This window comes from Meleagris gallopavo, chromosome 1, assembly GCF_000146605.3.
Source record: "Meleagris gallopavo isolate NT-WF06-2002-E0010 breed Aviagen turkey brand Nicholas breeding stock chromosome 1, Turkey_5.1, whole genome shotgun sequence".
In the NCBI taxonomy this organism is placed as follows: Eukaryota; Metazoa; Chordata; class Aves; order Galliformes; family Phasianidae; genus Meleagris; species Meleagris gallopavo.
In genome coordinates, this window is record NC_015011.2 from 174,071,550 (window position 1) to 174,095,157 (window position 23,608).

General features: G+C 38.2%; 1 protein-coding gene across 1 annotated transcript in view; it reads right to left on the minus strand.

Moving 5' to 3' along the window:
- The window catches only part of CEP126 (centrosomal protein 126), a 43,087-nt gene extending 19,521 nt beyond the window's left edge, over positions 1-23,566 (minus strand). Inside the window, exons 1-4 of the mRNA XM_010729010.3 lie at positions 22,916-23,566; positions 13,136-13,281; positions 11,685-11,790; positions 10,089-10,287 (exon numbers count right to left, since the gene is read on the minus strand). Coding sequence (XP_010727312.1) covers positions 10,089-10,287; positions 11,685-11,790; positions 13,136-13,281; positions 22,916-22,938 — 474 coding nt within the window. The 5' untranslated portion in view covers positions 22,939-23,566. The remainder of the gene's footprint in view (positions 1-10,088; positions 10,288-11,684; positions 11,791-13,135; positions 13,282-22,915) is intronic.
- Positions 23,567-23,608: the final 42 nt, after the last annotated feature.

Consider the following 23,608-nt stretch of genomic DNA (forward strand, 5'->3'; position numbering starts at 1 on the left):
AAAACAGAATGGTTTCAAGTAGCAAAGTCTGCTCACCTCAGTAAGAGATTATATACTCCCTGGAAATAACAGTAGAATTAATGTTTCAAAAACTTTAATAAAGAATGCATAAAATTAATTAGTGTAAGAACATATTTTTGCAGTAAAACTCTGCTAGTTCTACCAGAAATGTTATGCCATAATATTACATAGTTTATAGCTGCACAAATATTTTAAATTGCAGAATAAAAAGCTCAGTGAATCCTGAAAGACTTTTTATGATTGAATTGAATTGTATCTTGCATTAGGTGTTCAGAAATTGCTGCAGTCCTCTACTACAGTTGTGATCTGAGATAAAGAACGTAAATACAAGAACAAAGAACCAAGTATAGAGAAAGATCCCTGTAGGGAATGTTTTCAAATTAAAGCTATACAAACCGGTGTCTTTCTAAAATAGAAAAATAAATAATGCTTTGTTGGTTATTTATTAACTTTCATGTTTGGCTAAATTATATTTTTAACCTCTGCTTGAACTTAACCAAACAAGGAAAAACCACATACCCAGAGATTTCTGTACCAGGCCAAATTTAAGAACTAACTCTGGAATTCTCAAATGGGAAAAGCAAAGCCAACCAAACCAAACAGACGATAAAAAAAAGTTATCCATCTCGGGTTATTTCTTGTTTAAACTAGAGATTGCACCAGTAAGATGACTAGGTTAGATACAGGAGAAAAACTGTAATTGCTGAATAAAACCCAATCCTATATCTGTGGCAGGTAAGCTTACACTAGTACATCTAGAGGGTGTAAGAAGAGCTGCAACTCTCGAAAGACAAAACCAAAGCAATTCAAGCAATTTTGCTTCAGATGTTGAAAACAGATTTTATTCTGCATTGTATATGATTTTATTTTCCTTCTAAAACTGACCTCATGAGGACAAAAGTTCCTGTTGAGACAGCCTCAGAACAAAAGGATAAAGATGTTCTCCTTGAAATGCACAATCACTTTTACCTCGTTCATGTAAATTTAGTTCACATACATTTATTTTGTTGTATTGTGCAGTTTCATCATTTCACACAGAAAACTCCTTATCATTCTCATTACATCATTATGTACTTTATTTTGCTTTTGTAGCTTACTATGCAATGATAGCGGATGCCAAATTTTCTGCTAAAAATGCATAAGAAGTACTATGTATATAGACCTCAAAAAGCATTCAAGAATTACTCATTTTTTAGTGGTCAATAACTGCTCAGAAATAAACCTGAAAATCCCAAACATTTCATTAAGTTTTATCTCTAAGAATATTATCAGATGATAAGGAAGCAAAAATGTTTTAATCTCTTTGTTTTCTAGATTTGTGTATCTGTTCTCATAGAGTCATAGAATCACAAGGTTGGAAAGGACCTACAAGATCATCTAGTCCAACCATCCTCCCATTACCACTGCTACCACAAGCACTAAACCATATCTCTCAGCTCCTCATCCAGATGCCTCTTGAACACTGCCAGGGATGGTGACTCCAGCACCTCCCTGGGCAGCCATTCCAGAGCCTGACCACTCTCTGAGAGAAAAAGTTCTTCCTTATGTCTAACCTAAACCTCCTCTGGTACAACTTGTGGCCATTTCCTCGGCCTGTTTGTTGCTTGGGAGAAGAAGCCAAACCCCTCCTCGTCACAGCCTCCCTTCAGGAAGTTGTAGAGTGCAATGAGGTCCCCCCTGAACCTCCTCTTCTCCAGACTAAACAATCCCAGCTCCCTCAGCCGCTGCTCATAAGACTTGTGCTCCAGACTCCTCACCAATTTTGTTGCCCTTCTCTGGAGATGTTCCAGGGCCTCAATATCTTTCTTGTAGTGAGGGGAATACATAAAAATTATTTCATCATCTGCTGCCTCTATTAACTTATGTCCCTTATAGATGAAATCTAACCCGCACACTTGATACTTTAGGAAAGGGAATACTTATCAGGAGTTACAGAGGTCACTTGTATGTCTTAAGCCTTAGAACAGCTGTGTCAAACAATTTCATGTTGGTAACACACTAAAACAAAGACAAAACATGACCCCGAGTCAACTTTCATGATGACGGTGAAAGAACAACCTTGCAGTAAGTAAAATTTTAAGAGAAGCTGACAAGGGAATTCTCTGCCACTGCAATCTGTCAGGACTCCATTGCACCAAAGGGCTGCTCTGTGTGCATTTGACATTTTCTGCAGAAGTGCTGACAGCTCACAGCTCCAAGAGGTGAATAGGGATGCTTGTCTGAAGATGAATGCTATAAAAGCATTACCTGTTCTGAGAATTCAGGCTCCTCACTTCTCTTTTTACTTGCAATTTTTGGTGTTTTTGATTGTGGTTTATTTACAGGAGTTCTTTGTGGGTTATGTGAAAATAATGCTCTCTCTCACGTTCATCATGAAGCAGAAGACATCCATGTTCACGATGATACAAAGCGCAAAGCCAGTGGGGTACATAAACACCTTCACTGATTTTGAGCTCATCAAGTATTTCTTTTTCCAGTAGTTAGTTCATTTTATTCAAAGGAGATTGCAGTGCAAATACCTTAATAGCAATAATAAGCACTTCATATACACTTTTATAACCACATTAGAAAAGTGAAGATTAATTAGAAGCTTTGTATTTCCACTATAATCATGAAATTGTTTAAGCTAGTCATACATTTACTACTCAACATTTGGCATAGGTACTAAGGAAGAGGTTATCAGAGAAACTGCCTCTTAGAAAGGACAAGCTTGTGTTTAAAAGGGATTAGTGAGCGTTTCAACCTCAAAGTTCAGTTGTTGGTGAGGAGCAAGGAGTTCTTGCCACAATACAGGAAGGGAAGTTTCATTTAAATAAACTGTTTTAAATAAACTTTTGTAGTGGAATGTAGAAATTAAACTGGAATGGTAAAGTCCATTAGAAAATTAATAATGCTGTCAGTGCATGTTTGAAAGACATGTAAAATTGATGGCACTACACTATGTCGATTTCACTGAAGATTTGGGCTGAGTCAATAAAGCAAATCCCATTGAGGCAGGATTTTGGTGATTATGTTACACAAAAGATTCAGAATACTCCACCAAACCCACCAAAGAAGCTATGGAGCACAGGATGACCAGAAAAAAACTTCCTACCAACACCCTTGTCTTTCCTGCTTCTCTCTCCCCCACCTCATCTAGGATACAGAAACTAGCTATGAACGGGAGTATTTAACAGGACTTGATCTGTTTGTCTGAAAAGCTCTCCAAGGATGCTACAAACACAGTCTCTTAACTCCTTGCAATGAAAAGAACTCCTTTCAAATCTCTTAGGCCATGTAGCACTTCAGTAATTGATGCTGAAAGACTTTGAAGGCAAAGTGACCTGAATGCTCATTATCAGGGCTTTGAATCTTTACTTACAGATGTAATGAAGTCCTGAGACAAGTGTACAAGATCATGTAGGGAATGTATTCAGCCATATATTTCTCTCTGTTGCTATCTGTTAACAAATACAGCATGCCTGTACTGAGTGCTTGTTCTCAGAATCCCTGCTCCAGATGCTTAATTATCTCATGAACTAACACAGTCCTTCAGCCCCAGAAATTGAATTTATAATACTACTTCCTAGATATTATTTACATTATCATATGATTAAATGTCGAGATTCTGGGAATCACAATGCACGAGTTCTCTTTTTATTTCTAACCCATTCATAAATTTTCTTTCATGAAGTGGCATCTGTTGTGAAAATTTAAGAGAGAAATCATATAAAAACTGTATGGAAAACTGTCAGAAGGCAAAATTTAGAAGAATTAAGCACACATATGCAGCATAAATTGTAAGGATACTTAACTCAATTGCTTTATAATTGTTTAAATGTTATACATAAAATGCAAGGACATTGTTTATTGAGCAGATTCATAATTGTTTATCCATCTATGTTATGTTATATTCCATGTCATTTTGGTTATCCCAAAAAGGAGTAAAGAAATCAACTAATTCCCATCTACTTACGCTTTTCGGAATTTGCAGATTGCAGGATAAATGTTTTAAAAAAGATTTTGTAGATAAAGCTATTTCTAGACAGTACTTTAAACAGAAACGAAAGCAAATTACTATAAGATTTTTTACCAATTTATAGCAAAGAAATAGTGTTCTCTCTCTCACTTATGTTTAAGGTTTCAATGATGAGATACTTTCCAGAAAATGTTTCCATCAAGATCTGCTCTATGGTGAAAGGAGGGAAGAAGAGCTGACGGAAGAAAGTGTTTCTTCATCTTCTGTAAAAATCAGAATCTACCTGAATAAGGTGCATCCTTATTCAGATTCAGATTGCATACAAATAAGGCAAAGCATTAGGGCTGACAGATTGGGATGAACTGGAGCTATAACACCAGAAACAAATATAATAATACTACCTGAGCAGTACAGACACCTCCAAAAACACTCACAGCCATACTGTGTGTGAGTATCATTTTCTAAATTATTTGGAGTTCAGATCTCTCTGACTTGCAAAAAAATTACTATAAATTCATAATAAATTTTATTTATGAATTTAAATACTATAAAAATGAGAATTACCCTTTCTTTTGCAAATGTAAATACATTGCAATGGTAGAACAGTTTTGTACATATTTCCATACCATCTTATGCACTTCACAGCAGTAGCCATGGTAAGAGGTGAGTTTACATCAGCAAATCCTAAAGGCCAGCTATAGAAATGCTTTTCTACTAATACACATTTATACCTCTTTAGAGACAAATTTATCTAATTAAAATTTCATGTAATTGCCAGCATTCAAGGCATGTTTCATTTATCTCATCACTTAAACAAGTTACTAACTGTTACACATTACCTGCTCTACAAATTTCAGTTTTTCGATCAGATATTTTTCAAGACAAATATTCCTCTTAAAAACTTTGCAGAATATGATTCATAAGAATATGTGTTATAGTTTTGGCCAATGAAATGTAAAAGACTTCAGCTTCTACCTTTCCCTAAAAAAAGCTTACTGAATTCAAAAGCTGATATTTATATGCTTATTTTGACACTATCTTGAAAGCATAATTAAGTTCTCTGTTATGAGATCTGTCAGCCTCCTTGGTCCCAGCTGTTCTCTGTTTGTTCCTGTCCTCTGAATTCGGAGTGTCTGGTTTAAAGCTTTGTCTCCCAGCTGGTGACTCATGCTTCCTTATGGAGATGTGCAACTACCAGGCATAAACTGCACATCGAGCTCAAGCTACAAAGTCCTACAGAAGTGCTGCTAGGGTTTGGTAAGAATTAATATAGTACTAAAGTGAAAGAGGTGACCAAGTTTCTTGGTTCTTAGGCCACCACGAGTCTACTAGGATAGAAGATGAAAATTTGAAGAAAACAGTTAAATTTTACTATGCTTCCTACTTCACAAATAGAGATTTATTTCTGTTAAAAAGAAAAAAGAAAAAGAAAAAAGAAAACCAAAGCACACTCTGTCATCTTCAAAGGGGTCAAAGTACTCCAGACAGTGTTACTGGAATCTTGGTGGGAAAGCAAGAGATCTCCCAACTTCCCCTTGAGACACTGGTATATACTCTTTCTGACATGACCAAATTATCATAATAAAAAATAAATGTAAGACCAGAATGCACAAACTTTTTTATTTTCCACTCCCATCTTGAAAGCAAATGTTTTATTATTTCTATAACTGAAGTAAACTACAGAGCAGATACTGACGTTTTTCCTTCTGTTCCTGTCCTTTTACTAATTTAATGAACATTTTACTTCATTCCAATAAAACAAGTCACTTCAAAAAGATTCTGAGATACAGGAAAAATCACTTAGTGCATATCTATATATTTCTCTTATATGTACCTATATATATAATTGGATGCATAGGAATATAAAAAAATGAAGGCATGATAATAAACAATAGCTGTTCTTTTGAAAATGTCCATGCATAGAGTGGAGGTGCAGGTATACATTAGATGGCAATTCTCAATTTCTCTCTTTTTGTGCTTTGTGACAAATGTTGCATGTGTAATGATCACAATGTTTCCACAAAGTCCTATTGATGTATTGATCTACCACTGAAACAAAGCCTTTCTGTAGTGAAAATACTGTTTCAGTACAAATCCTCTATTGCCATCAGTTAAAGTAGGGCTTTCTTGAGGCAGGGTGTTCTTCAAATAACTGAATAGCCAGATTGTTAGATATGAAGCTTGTAATGTCATTTTCCACAGCACCAATTTGGAACGAAGTACTACTTTACCTTAAAAACGACTACTTGGAGGAATATATAAGCAAAACAAGTCCAAGTATCTAGGCAGAATAAGTTAGTCTAGAGATAAATTTCAATTTGATTAGCAGCCCTTATAGCAAATGTGAAGTTATTTTGAATTAGGTAATAATGTGGAAGATAATGGTCTGTTGCAATACTGGTTGAAAGCCAATAAAAACTGCAGCCCCTGATCTTGCTAAAAGAAAACTAGTAGGGAAATCACTTGAGTTTGTCATAAAATTCAAGTAACCAACATAAGAGATGTTAACATTCACAGTTAAAAGCTAAAGATGGCCAGAATGTTTTGGTTTAATGTGACTGCAGAAAATGTCAAGTCTTTGAATGGTCTCCTCAAAACAAATTCTGAATTCTACTCAAATTCCACTTTATCCTAACCCTCCCCTTAGAAATCTGTTTTCTTGCTAACTAGCCCTGACCATTCTAGAATGTCATGACTCTTGGGAGAGATTTTGTACGCTGACACTCCTTTTTTCCATACTGGTCTTGCCTATGCCTCTGAAGAATTTGAATGATACAATACATATTGCAAAAGGAACCTTGTTTATCTCATTCCAGTCATAACAGAAAAGCACCTGAAAATGAATTCAGTGATTCCATCACCTCACAGGATCACAGAATCACAGGGGCTGGAACGGACCTCAAGAGATCATCAAGTCCAAGTGCTGCTAAAGTAGGTGACCTACAACAGGTCACACAGGTAGGCTTCCAGCTGGGTCTTGAGTAGAGAAGGAGACTCCACAACCTCTCTGGGTGACCTGTCCCAGTGCCCTATCACCCTTACTGTAAAGAGTGCTTCTGCATATTACTTGATGCATTTTCATTTCATAGACACAGTCCAACTTCAAAAGCCTAGGGACACAACCAGCTAACAGACTGCAGGGCAGCGCATTCATGCAAGCAGGGCTATGTCCATACATGTCCAATAGATGTCCAAGCATCTCTTGCTTTCACTCACTGTAACATCACAGCTATTCTTCTGTATTTCCCAGATGTTTACTTAATCCCACACATAGCATGAATAAACACATACCATATAAGAGAATACAAAATGTTACTGGATTAGACATAAGCCTTGTGGTTCAGTTTGCAGTTTCTGAGAAATTCTATGTGTTCTAGTCCCTGCTTCAATAGTGAATATAAAAAAATAATAAATAATAACTTCGATAAACAATGAATAATTTACTCTAAGGGGAACCATGGAAAGACCAATAATGAGTACTTCAACGACTGCACAACATGCTTGAAAACAAAAGGAGATCCAAAGTAAAATTTCTGTTTCAAATCAATCAGAAGAGGAATCTACATTTGGATTTCACCAACACCACTTGAATAACCTAATTATAGTCATGCAGAGGAAGGGAAAGGAATCCATCTTGTCATCTATACCTATCTTGATTGTGAATTAATTCTTACTTCCAAGTATTTTGTTTAAAAAGTGCAATGATGGAGATAATTGTCAGTCAAACAATTTTTTCAATTATAATATGCTGTTCTGGAATAACATAAAAAATACTAAACTGATCAAAACAGGCTTAGATGGTCACTGAATTGAAGAGGTGATGAAAAGATAAAGACAAAGATACATGAATCAAATTATTCCTTAGCACAGCTAAGCCATTCCAAATGGAACTTTCTAAATTATTCAGTTCAAGGCAGGTGCTAGAAATGGAAAATTTCAACATGTAAAGTTAACATTTGGCAAAATGATATGCAGTCGTGGGTTATGTCTTCCAGACAATAGCTGCAGGCAGCCTAGCTAAAGATAGTACTATCAGATCAAACTTAAAGATTTTATTCATGCCTGAAAAGCAAACAGAAAAGTACTGTGCAACAAAACCTTTGATTGTGAATGAACATTAATAATATTGATGTCTTCAAAATGGAGCATATTTATGGACATATAATAAATAATAATTTGATATATTGGCTTAGAAGTAACTGTTGCACAAAAGATAAACTATTGCTTTCAATATTTTAAGCTCAATAGTTTTGGAGAATGGTGGAAGGGCCACTAAAAACCTTGCCTTACTGCTGAAACTGTACAAATCATAGGGGTTGGAAAGCAGGCAACACACCAAATCTACTAGTAAGATTCTACATAGAACTTTATTGCCCTTTAGGAAAGAAAAGAATTTTAGGAATCTTTATAATCCTGCTGGGCCTGTAAAGACAGAAACAAAGAGGTCAAAGGATGTCAATGAATGGTTAGACTGCAAAGCATGTCACAGTGCAATACTTTAACATCCATTTGGAAGGCTGTTGAAATGACTTTGGACAACAGACAGTAAGAAGGCTGCTGAAGACCATTCATGGCAGTAACATTAGTAAAGAGTATTATAAATACTGCTTCAGTTTGCAGAAAGTCATAGCACATATGCACACTGCCCAGTCCCACTATTAGACATCCAAACCTCAGACGTTAGAAAAATGACAACAGCTTTCTTGCCTATTTTTCTAATCAGATTCCAAAACATGAAATTTAAAGAAAGCACAAATGCTTCAAGTATAAGTAGTTAGAACTTGAAACTATTTATCAGAGGGAAGAAGCTGAGCAACCCCTAGTGGTACTAGAAAAAATAAATTCTGAAAAAACAGCAAAACTTTGGATAGGATCAAAGCATTTTCAAAAATACACAAATTTGAAAACACATTAATTTGTGAATTCCTATATTACATTCTGTATCTAAAGCTGATTACAGAGCATAAGAATGAACATTAATCAACAACTTTTCTAGTACAAACTGTACCATCTGCCTCTTCAACCTTTCTGAAATCTACTCCAGTTGAGTGAAATTTTCTCTATTGGCCATCATCTTCTCAAGGTTCTCACAAACACCCGTTGGAACAAAGTAGGTACAGTGTGCTTGGAAAGGTCAAGATCAGAGAATTCCAAATATATGAGCTGCACTCGGTTCTTCAAAAGTTTTCCATACAGATGTATTAAAAGGAAAAGCCCTTGCTCTGTTGCTACTAAAGATCCCACATCTCCAGCCATTATCAATGTAAAAATGATGGCTCCTCATTATGTTAAGGTGATTTCAGGTCCACAAGTCCATACATCAGTAGATAATATTATAGAAATATGAGTGAGATCAAAATTATATACTTGTGTTTGCAAAAAAAGAAAAAGTAACATTAAAGAAAATACTTCCAAAATCAAAGACAACATTGACTGACCTAAAATCACACTTAAAAGTAGAGTTGAAAGAAATTATTTTGAATCTCATTTCTTCTTGATTTTCACTGCGTTTCTAAGGTAGCTTTTGAAATTGATTTGCATTCACAAAGTTAAGGAGTATTCTGGGCTTTTTACTAGAGCGCCTGCATCTGTACCAAAGATGACAATAATAGACATAGAATCTCAAGAGACATTAAGTGAATGCACAAGAAATCATCACTGATCACTGGGAAAAAAAATAATTAATTAAAATAATTAACTCAACTTTTGATCTACCATAGTTGTATTACTATAGCACTGTAGCAACCAGCAAAGCAGAAACTTATGTGTGTTAGTGGAAGCTGCCAATTTAAGGTTGGAGCCACCAGAGGACCCTGTACAGGACCCAGAGCCAGGAATTCTGATATACAAATCTTAGGTTCTTAGAAAAAGACAATATGACTGACATCTTTGAGGTATTTATGAAAAACCCTTACAAACATTTTTAAAGATTTCTGAATTCTCACTGAGTATTTGCATAGTCATGCTATGAATTATCTATTGGTACAGCCTGGTGCAGAGCGCTCTAATTGTTACAGTGTGCTTAAAATCTTTCATTTTTATTTCATTCAAGAAACTTCGTATTATATTTAAAAAGCATTCTTTAACAAACCAGATATAAATATCATACCTCCAAGTTGCTGAGATGCTGTTTTTCAAGCAGCTGCTGCATTTCTTTCAGATTTTTCTGGAATAGAAGTCGGTTATTATCCACACTTGTTCTGCTGCTCTCCTGGATTGTTTTGTCCAAGCCAACCATTGCTGAAATCTGCTCCTGATGTGAAAAACCCTTCCTTGATGCTGAGGAGTATGAAGTGTCATCTGTGGTTCTTGATGAAAGTGACAATATTATTATTTTGGCTTATTTCTGTGTGCCAACTATACACTTTAAAGCATGTTCCTTTCCAAAAGTAAACATCATCAATAAATGCCTGGCATGTGAAGGACAGCGGAACTACGTGTAACTCCAGGTGGTGCTGTTTGTACTGTTCTGCATTAAAACTGTCCAGCACTTTCCATTTTAAAACTTCTCTAATTTATAAATTGTCAGAGTTGTGATTGGATTGTTGGGTGACTGCCTCAAGCTGAATTATTCTGGAAAATGTCAGCCAACAGTTTGGTCATCTGCAGGACTGGAACGTGGAAGTCTTTTTTTTTTTTTTTTTTCTTTACACGAGGCTGTCTTACACAGAGGATGACTATATACTGATGCTGTCAGATATTCCCTTACTTCAAATAGCAAAAAGGCTTAATTGTATCTGAAGAGCCCAACTCTACTGATAACCTGCAATGTCAGTAATGTGTGACATTAAGGAATTTGTATTTGCTACCCGAAATAAAAGTCCTCAGAGTAACTACTGCAGATGGGTACTGTGGTCAAGGTGAGCTCAGATGAGGATTGTGGAAATCACAGGTTTACAGAGGTTGAGAATTATCTAGAACCGTGGGTCTGGCTGACACTGGGAATTAAAACCAAGATGCATGGGAAACCAAATGACAAGTAAATGTGCAGTCAGAGACTGGGAAAGAAGGAAATCTATAGCAAGATACATTCAAGAACAAAATGTGGACAGAACTGGAACAAGACTGAGTAAGATCGCTAGAAAAAGGAATCGAGTCCTAGAGAATGAGAGGCAAAAACTAGGTAGTTATCAAGAATGACAAAACCAAGAAACAAGTACCTTTAGTGAATAGGAAATGCAGGAGTTGGACTTGGTGATCCTTATGGGTCCCTTCCAACTTGGGATATTCTATGATTCTGTGATAAGGCAATGCATCTTAGAAAAAGTGCTTTGGGAGAGTGAAGTATTGATTTCAAATGGTACGTGATGTAGGAAGAAATTACAGGGGAAATTGTTATATGCCAACTGTACTATCTTTGAGTCAAAAGAGTAAGATCAGGATGAGAATAAGAAAGCATCTTGACAGAATACTTTATTCTTCATAGAATAGTTTGATAACAATGGCAGTCTGAGTCAGGCATAACTGAATGGGGACTAGGTTCACCCTGCCCATTCCCAAAATTCCCCTGAAGCAAGAAGATTTTTGTCATCATCACTTCTGCTATTTTATGTAGTGGATGCAAACAACGATGTTTCATAATATTTTCATTGGAACAGTCCACAGAAGCACTTCCTTTGCTACAGAGAGAGTTATCATCTGCTGTTTATTGAACACAGTAGGCAACTTACTTCTGTTGATCATCATAGTAAATGTTTATGCTTACCTGCAGGTAGTTTTGTTTCTGCTTGGCAAGCACAATTCTGATGTTAAAACTGATCCTTTAATTTGTTCAAGAGCTTCCTCTAACTGAAAAGCTGCTTTTGTCTGGACTAGAGGTATTAACAGAAAAAACAAATTGGAAAAAAATCTTTAAATTAGAATATTTTACCATGTATGTTTTGGTTAAAATTCTTAAGTTTGGAGAGCCTAAATTCAGACTGTTACAATAAACTCAGGGTTTTATCATTGCTAGGCATGCTGGAACATCTCTAGTTTCTGTGAAACAAAGTACAGTCTGTTTTAATCTTTATAGTAATGAATTTATTCAGAAGTTCTGATATTTGCTTTTAGACTACACAACTGAGAAAGTAGGTGGTTAAAATATGCAGCACTAACTTTGTTTTTACATCATGATTATTACGGTCATTCACTAAGCCAAAGTTATGGCTTGCAGGCATTTTACAGAGGCCAAATTGTGACTTAGGAATTGAAGCAGTGGAGAAAGAAAAAGCCCAGTTTGGCCCAAGGTGTTGCTTCTTACAAACTAAAGAAAGGTAAGACAGAAAAGGGCAGAGACAGAATTACTATGAAGAAAACCAACAAAAAGATTGTGAATCATCATATTGCTACACAGTCTAGTCTGTGAGTAGAGCTCCGAAGAAGCCCTAAAACACTGTCCCATTTTGTTATTTTATTCTGACATTTGATCTTGAAGTCAGAGACGTTACCTCACAGCTGGCACAACTGCAGTTGGAGGAGTAAATCCGTTGAAGAATTACTAAGTATTATACCATATCTTCAGAGTTTCAACACTGGAAAGTTGACTGGAAGTCAGACTTGGCTGAAGCTATTAAGAACTCCCGCCAATCTGCACTCATTCCAACAAAGAAAGCAGGAACTGAGTTGCAGTGATCACTTCTTTCCAGCAGTGAAAGAACAGCTCAAAAAGCTGACTAATTCAGCAAAAGTTATATAATACATTAATATACACTAGGACTGCCTTTTCCAAACGATAAACAAAAGGCATATTCTTGAATATTTTGTATTCAGGGCTTCAAATAGGGAACCATCCGAATAACTTACAATGACTTTCTAACATCTTACACAAAACTCTGAAACTGCAATGTTATAAGCAATAAGGACCCTGCAGTAAAACAAGTGGAAAAAAAAAGGGAGCCACAATACCTCTGAGAGATGATTGCATGCTACGATTGGAATATAATACCTCACTTTTTTTATGAAAAAAAAAAACACCAACACCAACACCATTTCATTTGTTTTACCCAATGTTGTCATACATATCAAATCCGTGCTTCTTGTCAGTTATATTTTGCTGACACTAATTAATTCAATGAATTTGAGTGAAGTTGATTGTCCTATTTGGTTTCAATAATGTTTTATTAATTAAAAAACCCCACCATATTGTGAACAATGGTTATATTTTCATTTACAAACCTATCTGCTTGTGTTGGGAAGCAGGAAGATGAGCACGCTGGAACTTCTCAGTTGTTTCCCAAAATTTAATTTTCCTTTGTTGCAAGACTTGTTCTCTAAATCTTTGTTCTTTTTCTTCTTTTTGCTTCTGTCTTTCTTCAAAGGCTCTGTATTTAAGAAGAAAAAATTAGATGATATCTATGCTTTCTAATTACATTTGCAAAAATATCAGCAACTTGTCTATTATCTGGTGGTGCTTGAACAAAAGCTTGCTTGTCCATGAATTAAATGCTACAAACCTCAGCACAGCTAAATTATTATAGTCAGTATGAACCTAAATGGGACGGTGGGTGACAAAGAAATGCACTATAATACTTTTATTTTCTTAGCTTCAGCCAGAGATGTAATATGGGAATTAACACGCAGGCTCATGCAGCTCTTGTCACTGATATCACTTTCACCATTCCTTACATTACCACATAGATGTGTAACAGCAGGCAAACATACAGGATGATGAACTTCAACTACTGTGTGTCTGTACCTTTCAGGAGCTTAAGAGTTGTTATCCAGAAGCAGCACACAAGAGCAACAGCTTTAACCTAGAAATATGTAAGAATTGTATTGACTTCCAATTGTTGGGAAACTTTCTGAAAGACAGTCAGTTCAGTAGGACAAAATGGGATCCAAAGCTCTAATTGACCCTCTCAGTTCTAAATATCATACATGCTTAAAATGTGTCCTTCTACTGACTGGAAAGCAAAGCAGGATCCAGTTGAAAACAAGCATCACCACAAAGCTTACCTTCTGTAGGCACAAGCTTGATGAATATGGAATTTTCATTCCTGCTGACAAAAGCATCAGCTTTTGCTGACAAACTTATATTGGCTCCTTGAGTGAAATCTACCCTCTGCCTGTAACCTTATTGGCACAGTGCCTGCATAGACAAACTATTACATAAATACATAACTTATCAAATTCAACCACTACAAAGTCTGCCATGCAGAGATCACTGCAACAGAGCTGCTATGTGACTCAGGCTATTTTATTTATTCTTCCTTTTTCTTCCAAGGGAAAAGTTTAAACTGGGAAAACAAACATAAAAATAATTTGAAACAGGTACTTTTTGTTTTTAGAAGCTTAAAGGCTGTAATTGCACAATAGTAAAAAAAAAAAAAAAAAAAAAGTAGAAAAAGAGCCAGCTAATTCCCAAATACTCCCTTTTACAGGCATATCCTCTTTAGTACACTTAAAAGGCAAAGTGTAGCAGACATATTTGCTATTTTGAAAATTTCTGTAGGTGTAGTTGTCAAAACACACTGAAACTAAAACCAAATCTCCCAGTTTTGTGGACCAATTATTGCATTTCATTAGTAGAAAGTGATGACAAAGGATGTATTCCTATAAAATTGGAAAAGCACTGTGAAGAGATTCCATGCAGCTACTCAAACCTGAAATCAGATATTTACTTTTCTGATACCATGGCTATAATTATAAATGCACCTTAACACTCCTACCCCATATGTTGAGGAGAACAAGAGGTTGTTATATATGATCTTCCAGCAAGGTGGACTGATTTGACTTGAAGCATGGTATGAGGCTCTAACAGCAATTATCCAAGAACAGACCAAATCTGCACAGAAATATAAGCATGAAGGACAAAACAATTTGGTTCAAGCTTCAAAGGAGCTTTAATTGTTCATACACTCCAGAAATTTCAGTAATAGAACTAGAATTTACTGTCAACTTCCAGTATTCTGATATTTCACTAATGGTAAATACAGAAATCTGCACTATTGAAACCCTTTATCCTGACTGAAAATATAGGAAAATCACAATAGAAGAAACAGACTTGCTTATCCTAGGAAGTATTTTAAAAACATTCTTCTACATCTCCTTATTTTTTCGAGAAGTTGCTCACGAAGGCCTTTAGTTGAACTGTAGCTGTTAAATTCAGATGTGGGAAATTCTACAACTTTGCGCCTGGAATAATTCCAGAGTATAACTCCAAAAAGGAATGAGTAAATTCTGACAGAGTCTTTCACTATTTATTTTTTTAAAAGGATTCTGGAATATGACATAGCTGCACTCTTCCACATTCCTTATAATTGGAATTAAAAAAAGATTCTTGTTCCACACAGCTGGAGATGGGCAAGGCCAGCTGCTGATGGAGGAGGTCTTTCTCACCACTACTCATCATGATCTCTATTTGGCTTGGAGTAAGACAGAGGCAGAAATGCATTAGAGATATTCTATGAAGCCTGCATCATTAACTTCTTGACCTCACAGAATGTAACTCGGGAACTCCAGGTGCATTATGTAAAAGAAATAATTCTACAAATGCATAGTGACATCTTACAGAAAAGCACTAAAAACAAATGTTTGTTCATCTACTTGCCTTAAGTACTGTGATCACAGATGTAACACTGGCAAAAGAAAGTGGCTTTAAGATGAAGAGTTACCACAAGAATTTCCTGACTGGTGTTCTTTTAGCCTGTTCTTTTTCTGTCCTATTAACAACCCAGCGGCGCAGCAATTTCTGCAACGGCTGCCCAAATGTTTATAGCAAATGTGGAATATAAAACTTAAAAGATTTAGCAGTTTCGCATACACAGACAGTACGTGGAAGGTATTTTCATGCTAAAACCAGTACAACCAGATGGTGAAACTATTTCCTTGTTAATGTTACTATCTTCACAGTGAAGTGATGGATGCTACATCTGCAGGTGGACTGAATGCTTATTACTACCTAAATGTTTATTTCTACACAGTGCACATGGAATGCTGTGAAATGAACTGTTTGATGCTGAGTTGATATTCATTAGGATACAATTATTCATTGTCTGCTTATTATTCGCTGATCTGCTTCTTTGCAGATCAGTGCATGTTAATTTTAAAATTGATGTAGATGGGTATGCATACAGTTGAGGATGACTACTGCAAGATCAAGAAAAGGGCAAAATGGGGTGTTACACTCTAAATCTCAAGTGAAATATTTACCAGGACCATACGAACATAGATTAATTAATTCCCTCATCTCCTCTGATTATCATATGCTGAATAAGGACAGCCCAAAATTGCGGTAAGGGCTTCAGAAAGATCAACCCTAAGGGCTCACAGAAAGCTGTCCTCCAAAATGCCCTAATGGTTCACAGCAGAATTGACCACACTACTCAGCAATTTGTTCCACTCCAGATCATATTTACTAGCAAAAAGAAAACACACCTCACGTAAAGCCAAGATTTTCGTTGTTGTTGTAAGCAAAATTCACATCTTAAGGGACTAAACAGGTCTAATTGTTACAGAAAAGTAAATATTACTCTGGAATATTTCTATACGAAGAAAGCCTCAGTAATAGTTATGCCACACTCTCTATGCCTCCAGTTCTCAGGACCTCTGCTCTTGTACCAGGCCTGGACTACTCTACATCGATACATTAGTCATAAATATTCCATTCTACATAGGATTATAGCCTGTAACTGCTACCTATGTAAAACTACGATCATAAAACGATAAATAACAGAAAATAAATTAGCCACTGGCACCTGATCAAATTAGAGAAATTGCTGTTACCCCTAAACCAACGAAAACAAAGGTCTGGGCAGGTCAAGAAAAGTTTAGGCAGAGAAAAAACAGTACAGTCCTATGGCTGCTAACCAGTTCTGGATTAGAGGTCTGTGTGGTTACAGTCACCCCTGCCTTTGAATTTTCATTCTAATGCAGAAAGCAGCACTGAATTCTTAATACTTTTCCTTCTCTGTTTACCAAGTGCTATCATCATTCTCCTGTCTCTGCCACTAGCCTGCTTTTCATCCTCTCTCAAAGAAAGATGTTGATGAATAATTTAAATAATCAGTGATAATCAGCCAGTAGGTGGAGCACAAAGCTTGTGCATATATGTTTTTATTTTTCTCTTTCTTCAACAAAAAAAAAAAAAAAAAAAAAAAAAAAAGCAGTGAATAGATGGAAAACTGATACAAACTTGGAAAATATTTCCTTCCCCAGTTACAGCAGATGGATTAGCTATTCTGATGTCAAGGTAATACAAAACACTCAGCCAGGGCAGCTGACTGTAAAGTTTGAAAATGCACGCAGACAATCACAGGAGATTTTGTGTTTCCTGAACCTACCATCTACCTGCAACCAGTAACATCATGGTGAAACTCAATACACATTTAGCATGGAGCAGTAACAGCAGGATGGCTGCACTTCCAACAGGGTGACAGCTGGTATTTAAAATGCAGAGGTGTACGAACACAAAATACAATACTCTATTCATCTGTATCAAGTATGTGCTTAGGCAGTGGCTCATATTTCATAGAATCATAGAACCATTAAGGTTGAAAAGGCCTCCAACATCACCCAGTCTAACTGCCCACCTACAACCAATACTCACTAACCATGTCCCTAAGTCCCTAAGTGCATCTACTGTTTATTGAAACATCTCCAGGAACAGTGACTCCAAGACTTCCCTGGACAGCCTGATCCAATGCTGCACCACTCTTTCAGAGAAGATATTCTCCCTAATATCCAACCTGAACCTCCCCCTTCAACCTGGCTCACCTTGAGGCCATTCTCTCTTGTCTTATCACTAGTTATCTGGGAGAAGAGGCTGACCACCACCTCGCCATGATCTGCTTTCAGGTAGTTGTAGAAAGCAATAAAGTCTCCCCTGAGTCTTCACTTCTCCAGACTAAATTTCCCTCAGCTGTCCCTCATAAGATTTGTGCTTCAGACCCTTCACGAGTTTTGTCTCCCTACTCTGGACACGCTTCATGGCCTCAGTGTCTTTCTTGCAGTGAGGGGCCCAAAGCTGGACACAGTATGCAAGATGTGGCCTTGCCAGAGCTGATTACAGGGGAACAATCACCTCCCCAGTCATTCTGGCTGTACTGCTTCCAATATAAGCCAGTATGCCTCTGGTCTTCTTGGGTGCCTGGGCACACTGCTGGCTCATGTTCACCAAGCATCAACCAACACTCATAGATCCTTTTCCTTCAAACAGCTTTCCAGACACCCTTCCCCAAGCCAGTAGCTCTGCCTGGGGTTGTTGTGACCAAAGTGCAGGACTCAATAACTGGTCTTGTTGAACTTCATCCCACTGGCCTCAGTCCATTGAACCAGCCTGTCCACATCCCTCTGTAAGACTTACCTACTCTCACTGCAGATCAACACCTCCCCTCAACTTGGTGTTATCCATAAAGTTACTGAGAGTGCACTCAATGCCCTCATCCAAATCATCAATAAAGATATTGAACAGGATGGGTCCCAATATCCACCCATGGGGAGCACTGTTCGTGACTGGTCACCAGCTGGATTTAATTCCATCACCACTCTCTGAGCTCCACCATCCAGCCAGTTTTTTATCCAGCCGAGACTGTGCCTATCCACTCCACAGGCTGCTAGCTTCTCCAGCAGAATACTGTGGAGACAGTGCTTTGCTGACATCTAGACAGACTACATCAACAGCCTTTCCCGCATCTACCAGGTGAGTCACCTGGTCATAGAAGGAGATCAGGCTGGTCAGGCAGGACCTGACTTCCACGAACCTATGCTGGCTGGGCCTGATCATCCGGACGTCCCACACATGTTGTGTGATCTCACTCAGCGTGTTCTGTTCCATAACCTTTCCTGGCACCAAGGTCAGGCTGGAAGGCCTGTCATTCCCCAGATTCTCCTTTATAGATAAGCATCACGTTAGTAAGCCTCCAAACCTCTGGATCCTCTCCGATTGACCAGGACTGCTGACAGATGGCGGAAAGTAGCCTGGCAATCATGTTCACCAGCTCAGCATCCTCAGATGGATTTCATGTGGCCTCATGTACTTTTGACAGTCCACGTGGAGTAGCAGGTCTCTAATTCTCTCCACCTGTATTGTGGGGGATTTATTCTGCTCCCACCATATTCCAGTACAGGCATCTAAGTCATAGTTTGCCTGCCACATAATGGCTTCCACCTCCTCCTGCTTGTTGCCCATGCTGTGTGCACTGGTGTAGAAGTACTCCACCTGAGCCATTAGCTTCGCATCCAAACCTGGCATTGTCCCACCAGGCTCATCTCTAGCAAGCCTCATTTCATCTCCTCCCCCTTTCATACCTAGCTTAATTTCTGGAATGCTGTTATTTAAACAATATCTGTCACCTACTGCCCCAGAGGATATTTAACTCTTAAAGTGATCTTGAAATTGCAACTTCATGTATTAATGAGACAATTAGTGAGATGATAAAGGAAGGATTTTATTGTTACTCAGGAAACTTGTGTAAAGGTAATCTGGCGAGTTCATAATGTTGAAATGCTGATGTTAATACAAATTCAAAAATTCAAGATGCAAAGAAACTGATGCTATCAGATAGGATATGAACACAGATTCCTTTAAGCCTTCACCTTGAAGAAAATCTCTGACTTTTGCTATTGAGATATTGCTTTCCAACCTGCTTTTTTATATGCAAGTGAACTTTTGTTTTTCACTAATACATTAATTAACTGAGAACATCTTGTCAGGATTTGAACATTTTTAATGTTGAGGCTGTTCCATTTTAGAGGTATTGTCAAAAAGACAATAGTTTGAAAACAAAAGACTTCAGTCTGCATCCTCTCTGTATATGGAGTTCTCATTAGCTTAAAAAGTGCATAAAACAAGACTGAGAACAGAGCAGAGGTTCTGCTATATAATCCCTAGGTCTGTTAGAGGAAATTCACTGCTTTACTTTTCAAGAGAGGCTTTGTAAATTTAAGGCTGACCTTAAATCTGGTCATGCTCAACCAACTTTGCAAGCTTCTATGATGAAATGACTGTCTTTGGAGATAAGGGAATAGCAATGGATACTGTCTACTTAGTAAGACAATAAGTCTAGTAAGGTAGACAGTAAGACTTTAGATACTGTCTCTCATTAGATCCTTATAGAGAAGCTGTTGAAATACGGGCTGGATGTGCAGACAGAAGGGTGGGCTGAAAACTGGCTGAACAGTTGAGGCCAAAGGATGGTTACCAGTGGCACAAATTACAGTAGCAGGGAACTAACCTCTTTTTCCCAGGGGTCAGTACTGGGTCCAGACCTGTTCAACACCTTCACAAATGACCTGGTTGATGGAGAAAAGTGTACTCAAAGCAAGGTTGCAAATGACACTAAACTGGAAGGAGTGGCTGATATGCCAGAGGGTCCTGCTGCCATCCAGAAGGATCTCAGCAGGCTGGAGAAATGTGCTGGCAGAAATCTCATGAAGTTTGACAAGAAGTACAGATCCTGCACCTGGAGACAAGCAACCGCAGGCACAAGTATATGCTGGATTGCATCCAGCTGGAAAGGAGATTAGCAGAAAAAGTCCTGGAGGTCCTGCTGAACACTAAACTGAATATGAGCCAGAAACGTTCCTCTGCAGCAAAGAACCCTAACAGTGTAGCATTAGACAAAGTACTGCCAGCAGGGTGAAGGAGGTGATCCTTCCATTCTACTTGGCATTGGTGAGGTCACACCTGCAGTAAAGTGCTGGACTCCTCAGTACAGGAGAGACATGGACATACTGCAGAGAGTTCAGTGGAGAGGCTCTAAGATGATGAGGGGGCTAGAGAACATCTCCTGTGAGGAGAGGCTGAGTGAGTTGGGCCTGTTCAGCCTGTAGATGAGGAGGCTCTGGGGAATCTCATCAATGTCCAGTAATACCTGAACGGATGCAGAGAGGAAGAGTCAGACTCTTTTCAGTGGTGTCCAGTGCCAGGACAAGAGACAGTGGTCACAGACTGAAACACAACAGGATCCTTCTGACCATCAGAAGCACTTCTGTGCTGTGCAGGTGATGGAGCAATGGCACAGGCTGTGCAGAGAGACTATGGAGTCTGCTTCTTGGAGACCTTCCACAGGCATCTGGATGTGGTCCTGAGCATCCTGTTCTGAGGCAACCTGAGCCGGGGTTGGACTAGATGGTTCCAGAGGTCTCTTCCAACCTCAGCCATTCTGTGTGAAGTTTAGAAGTAGCAATAAGATTGCTGTATTTCACACAGTACCCATCTATGCTGCATATGTTGAAAGAAAAAAATACATTGAAAGGAAATTCCAGTTTTGAGAATATAAGGGAGCTGTGCCAAGAATAACTTCTGATGCTTGCCTATAAGTCCTGCCAGAGCATATTTAAGGTGCTGCCACGTGAGTACTCAGAGCTTAAGGAAGTCACACAATCCTTGAGAAGCCATCATCATAGCTTGCACCTTTACAATATGTTACAAAGATAATAGCTCTTGGCTCATAAGCAGATTTGAGACATAACCTGATGGCTGAACAGTTAGAAGGCAAATCACTTCCTACCTGCACAACTTTCAGGAAAAAAAATATTCAATTTCAATGAACTTTTAATTTCCAAATTACTTTTCACTATATATGCAATGGTTCTTGGTTTTGAATTATATATCACATTTTATTAATACTGTATGCACTTACTACCTTTCTAACATTTGACAACTACCTCATTTATAGTTAGCAGAATACTTGTCCTCACAGATTTCCATCTGAACTGCTTATGATACTTATTCTCAAATATCACAAATGGAAATAATATTCTAATTTTTGAACTGACTCACCTGGGTAACCTGGATTTATACTTTTATTTATTTTATTTTTTATATTTTTATATGAAATTCATATGGAAATGTATTTATATATATGAACATGTATTAGTTTAGCTACTCCAGTTCTGTCAAAAATATGCAGGTTGCCTGCTGTTTGCTTTTCCATCAGCGCATAATATTTCAAGATCAGTAATATGATAAATAGAGTTCATCTGAGAAGAGCAGTGTTACAGTGGTGCTGTTCCATAAAACTAAAGAAGATATTTAATCTTTCAGCTGAGGCTTGGTATATTCTCTGCAAAGTTGTGGGTCTTTAATCACACCCAAGTGATACTTCCTCTTCCATTTTTCTTTTTATTTCAAAATGTGCACTGACAGCACAGCATGTCAATCTTTTGTGAAGCTAAAACAGCAGTGTAAATACCCCTGATGACTTATCATCCTATCATCCTATTTCAAGAAATAAATGTTGTACAAGAAATCACCTGATATGGAACTATGGGGGAAGAGTGTTTCAGGGAGTTAACAATGGGCAGAAGTTGGTTGGAAGCTGAGGGCTTCTTCTACTGAAAAGACTTCCATAGGAGCCCACCCGTTTGCATGGTATACAGAGCCACTCTCCTGCACATGAATGCTAGGGAAATGCCTACTACTTACACCACTGCACTCAAACACCTCAGTGTACATTTTACTCAACCCATGGGTCATAGAATTTTTCATGACTTTGTGCTTTCACACATGAGTATGAGGAAATGCTGAATATTCAAAGCTCTGTTTAAAATGTCAATACATAATAACTCTATTACAAACATACTTCTTTTCTAGAGAGGCTTAGCACTGCATTTACTGGGAAGTAGGAACACCAAGCCTTGTCACAGGGGAGGTTGTGCTCTGTCACTCCACGTGCTCAGAAGCATATACACTTCAGCAAGCAGTGACAGCTGCCTGCCCTCCGACTCCTGGATGCCTGAATTCATTTGTTACAACTCACCAAAGATAACAGAAATGGAAGAGTAACATAAATGCAGGTCAGAGCCACAACGTGTGGATGTGGTCCAACAAGTAACAGCTTGGAATATTGCTCCCTTATAAGTTATTTTAGGTTTGGTGAATTTTTTAAGCCTAGGAAAAGCAGTGAGGCTGCTTAGCAAAGTGAACGTGCACTTGTAGAAACACACTGACCTGTCTCAAACTTCTGACTCTGCTCTTTTTCTAACCTCCCACAGAACAGCCTTCTTACTCACCTCCTCCTTCTGTTGGTCTCCATCGAATACTTCCGTGCTCTGCTCCGACACAGCCTTTGATCTTCTTTCAGTGCCCAGCGCTCCTCTTCTAAATCCCATCCCAGGGGAAATGCTAAAGCTCTGTCCCTGGCGCTGTGTTAAGGACAGTGCTGGCTGTGTCTCCAGCAGCTCACAACAGATGCAGAAGCTGCTGGATAGACTTCACGCGCCTTTGTGAGCGGGAAAGGGCAAACTTCATCCCACCACATTCAAGACGCTGATAGACTGGTTAATCACACAACACATGCTCCCATAAATATGTATTATGGTCATAACTCATTCAGTGTTCATCTGGAAAAAAACGTACTTACATTTTACTGTGTAGAGTCATTTTAACACATCACAGAATCATAAGATTGAACTGGATGGGACCCTTAAAGGCCTTCTGATCCACCTCTCCTGCAGTGAACACGGACACCTGCAGCTCCATCAGGTGCTCAGAGCCCCATCCAGCCTGCCCTGGAGGTCTGCAGTGACAGGGCACCACCACCTCTCTGGGCAGCCTGCGCCTCGCACCATATAAATGGTCCCCCTTATGCCCCACACTATCAAAGCCGTTTTTCTTCTATCCAGAAGAAAAAAAAGAAGGTGGGGAACGCCGGCTGCCACACTGCCGCCCCGCACCTCCGTCCCCACAGGGCCCCACCCCGCCCT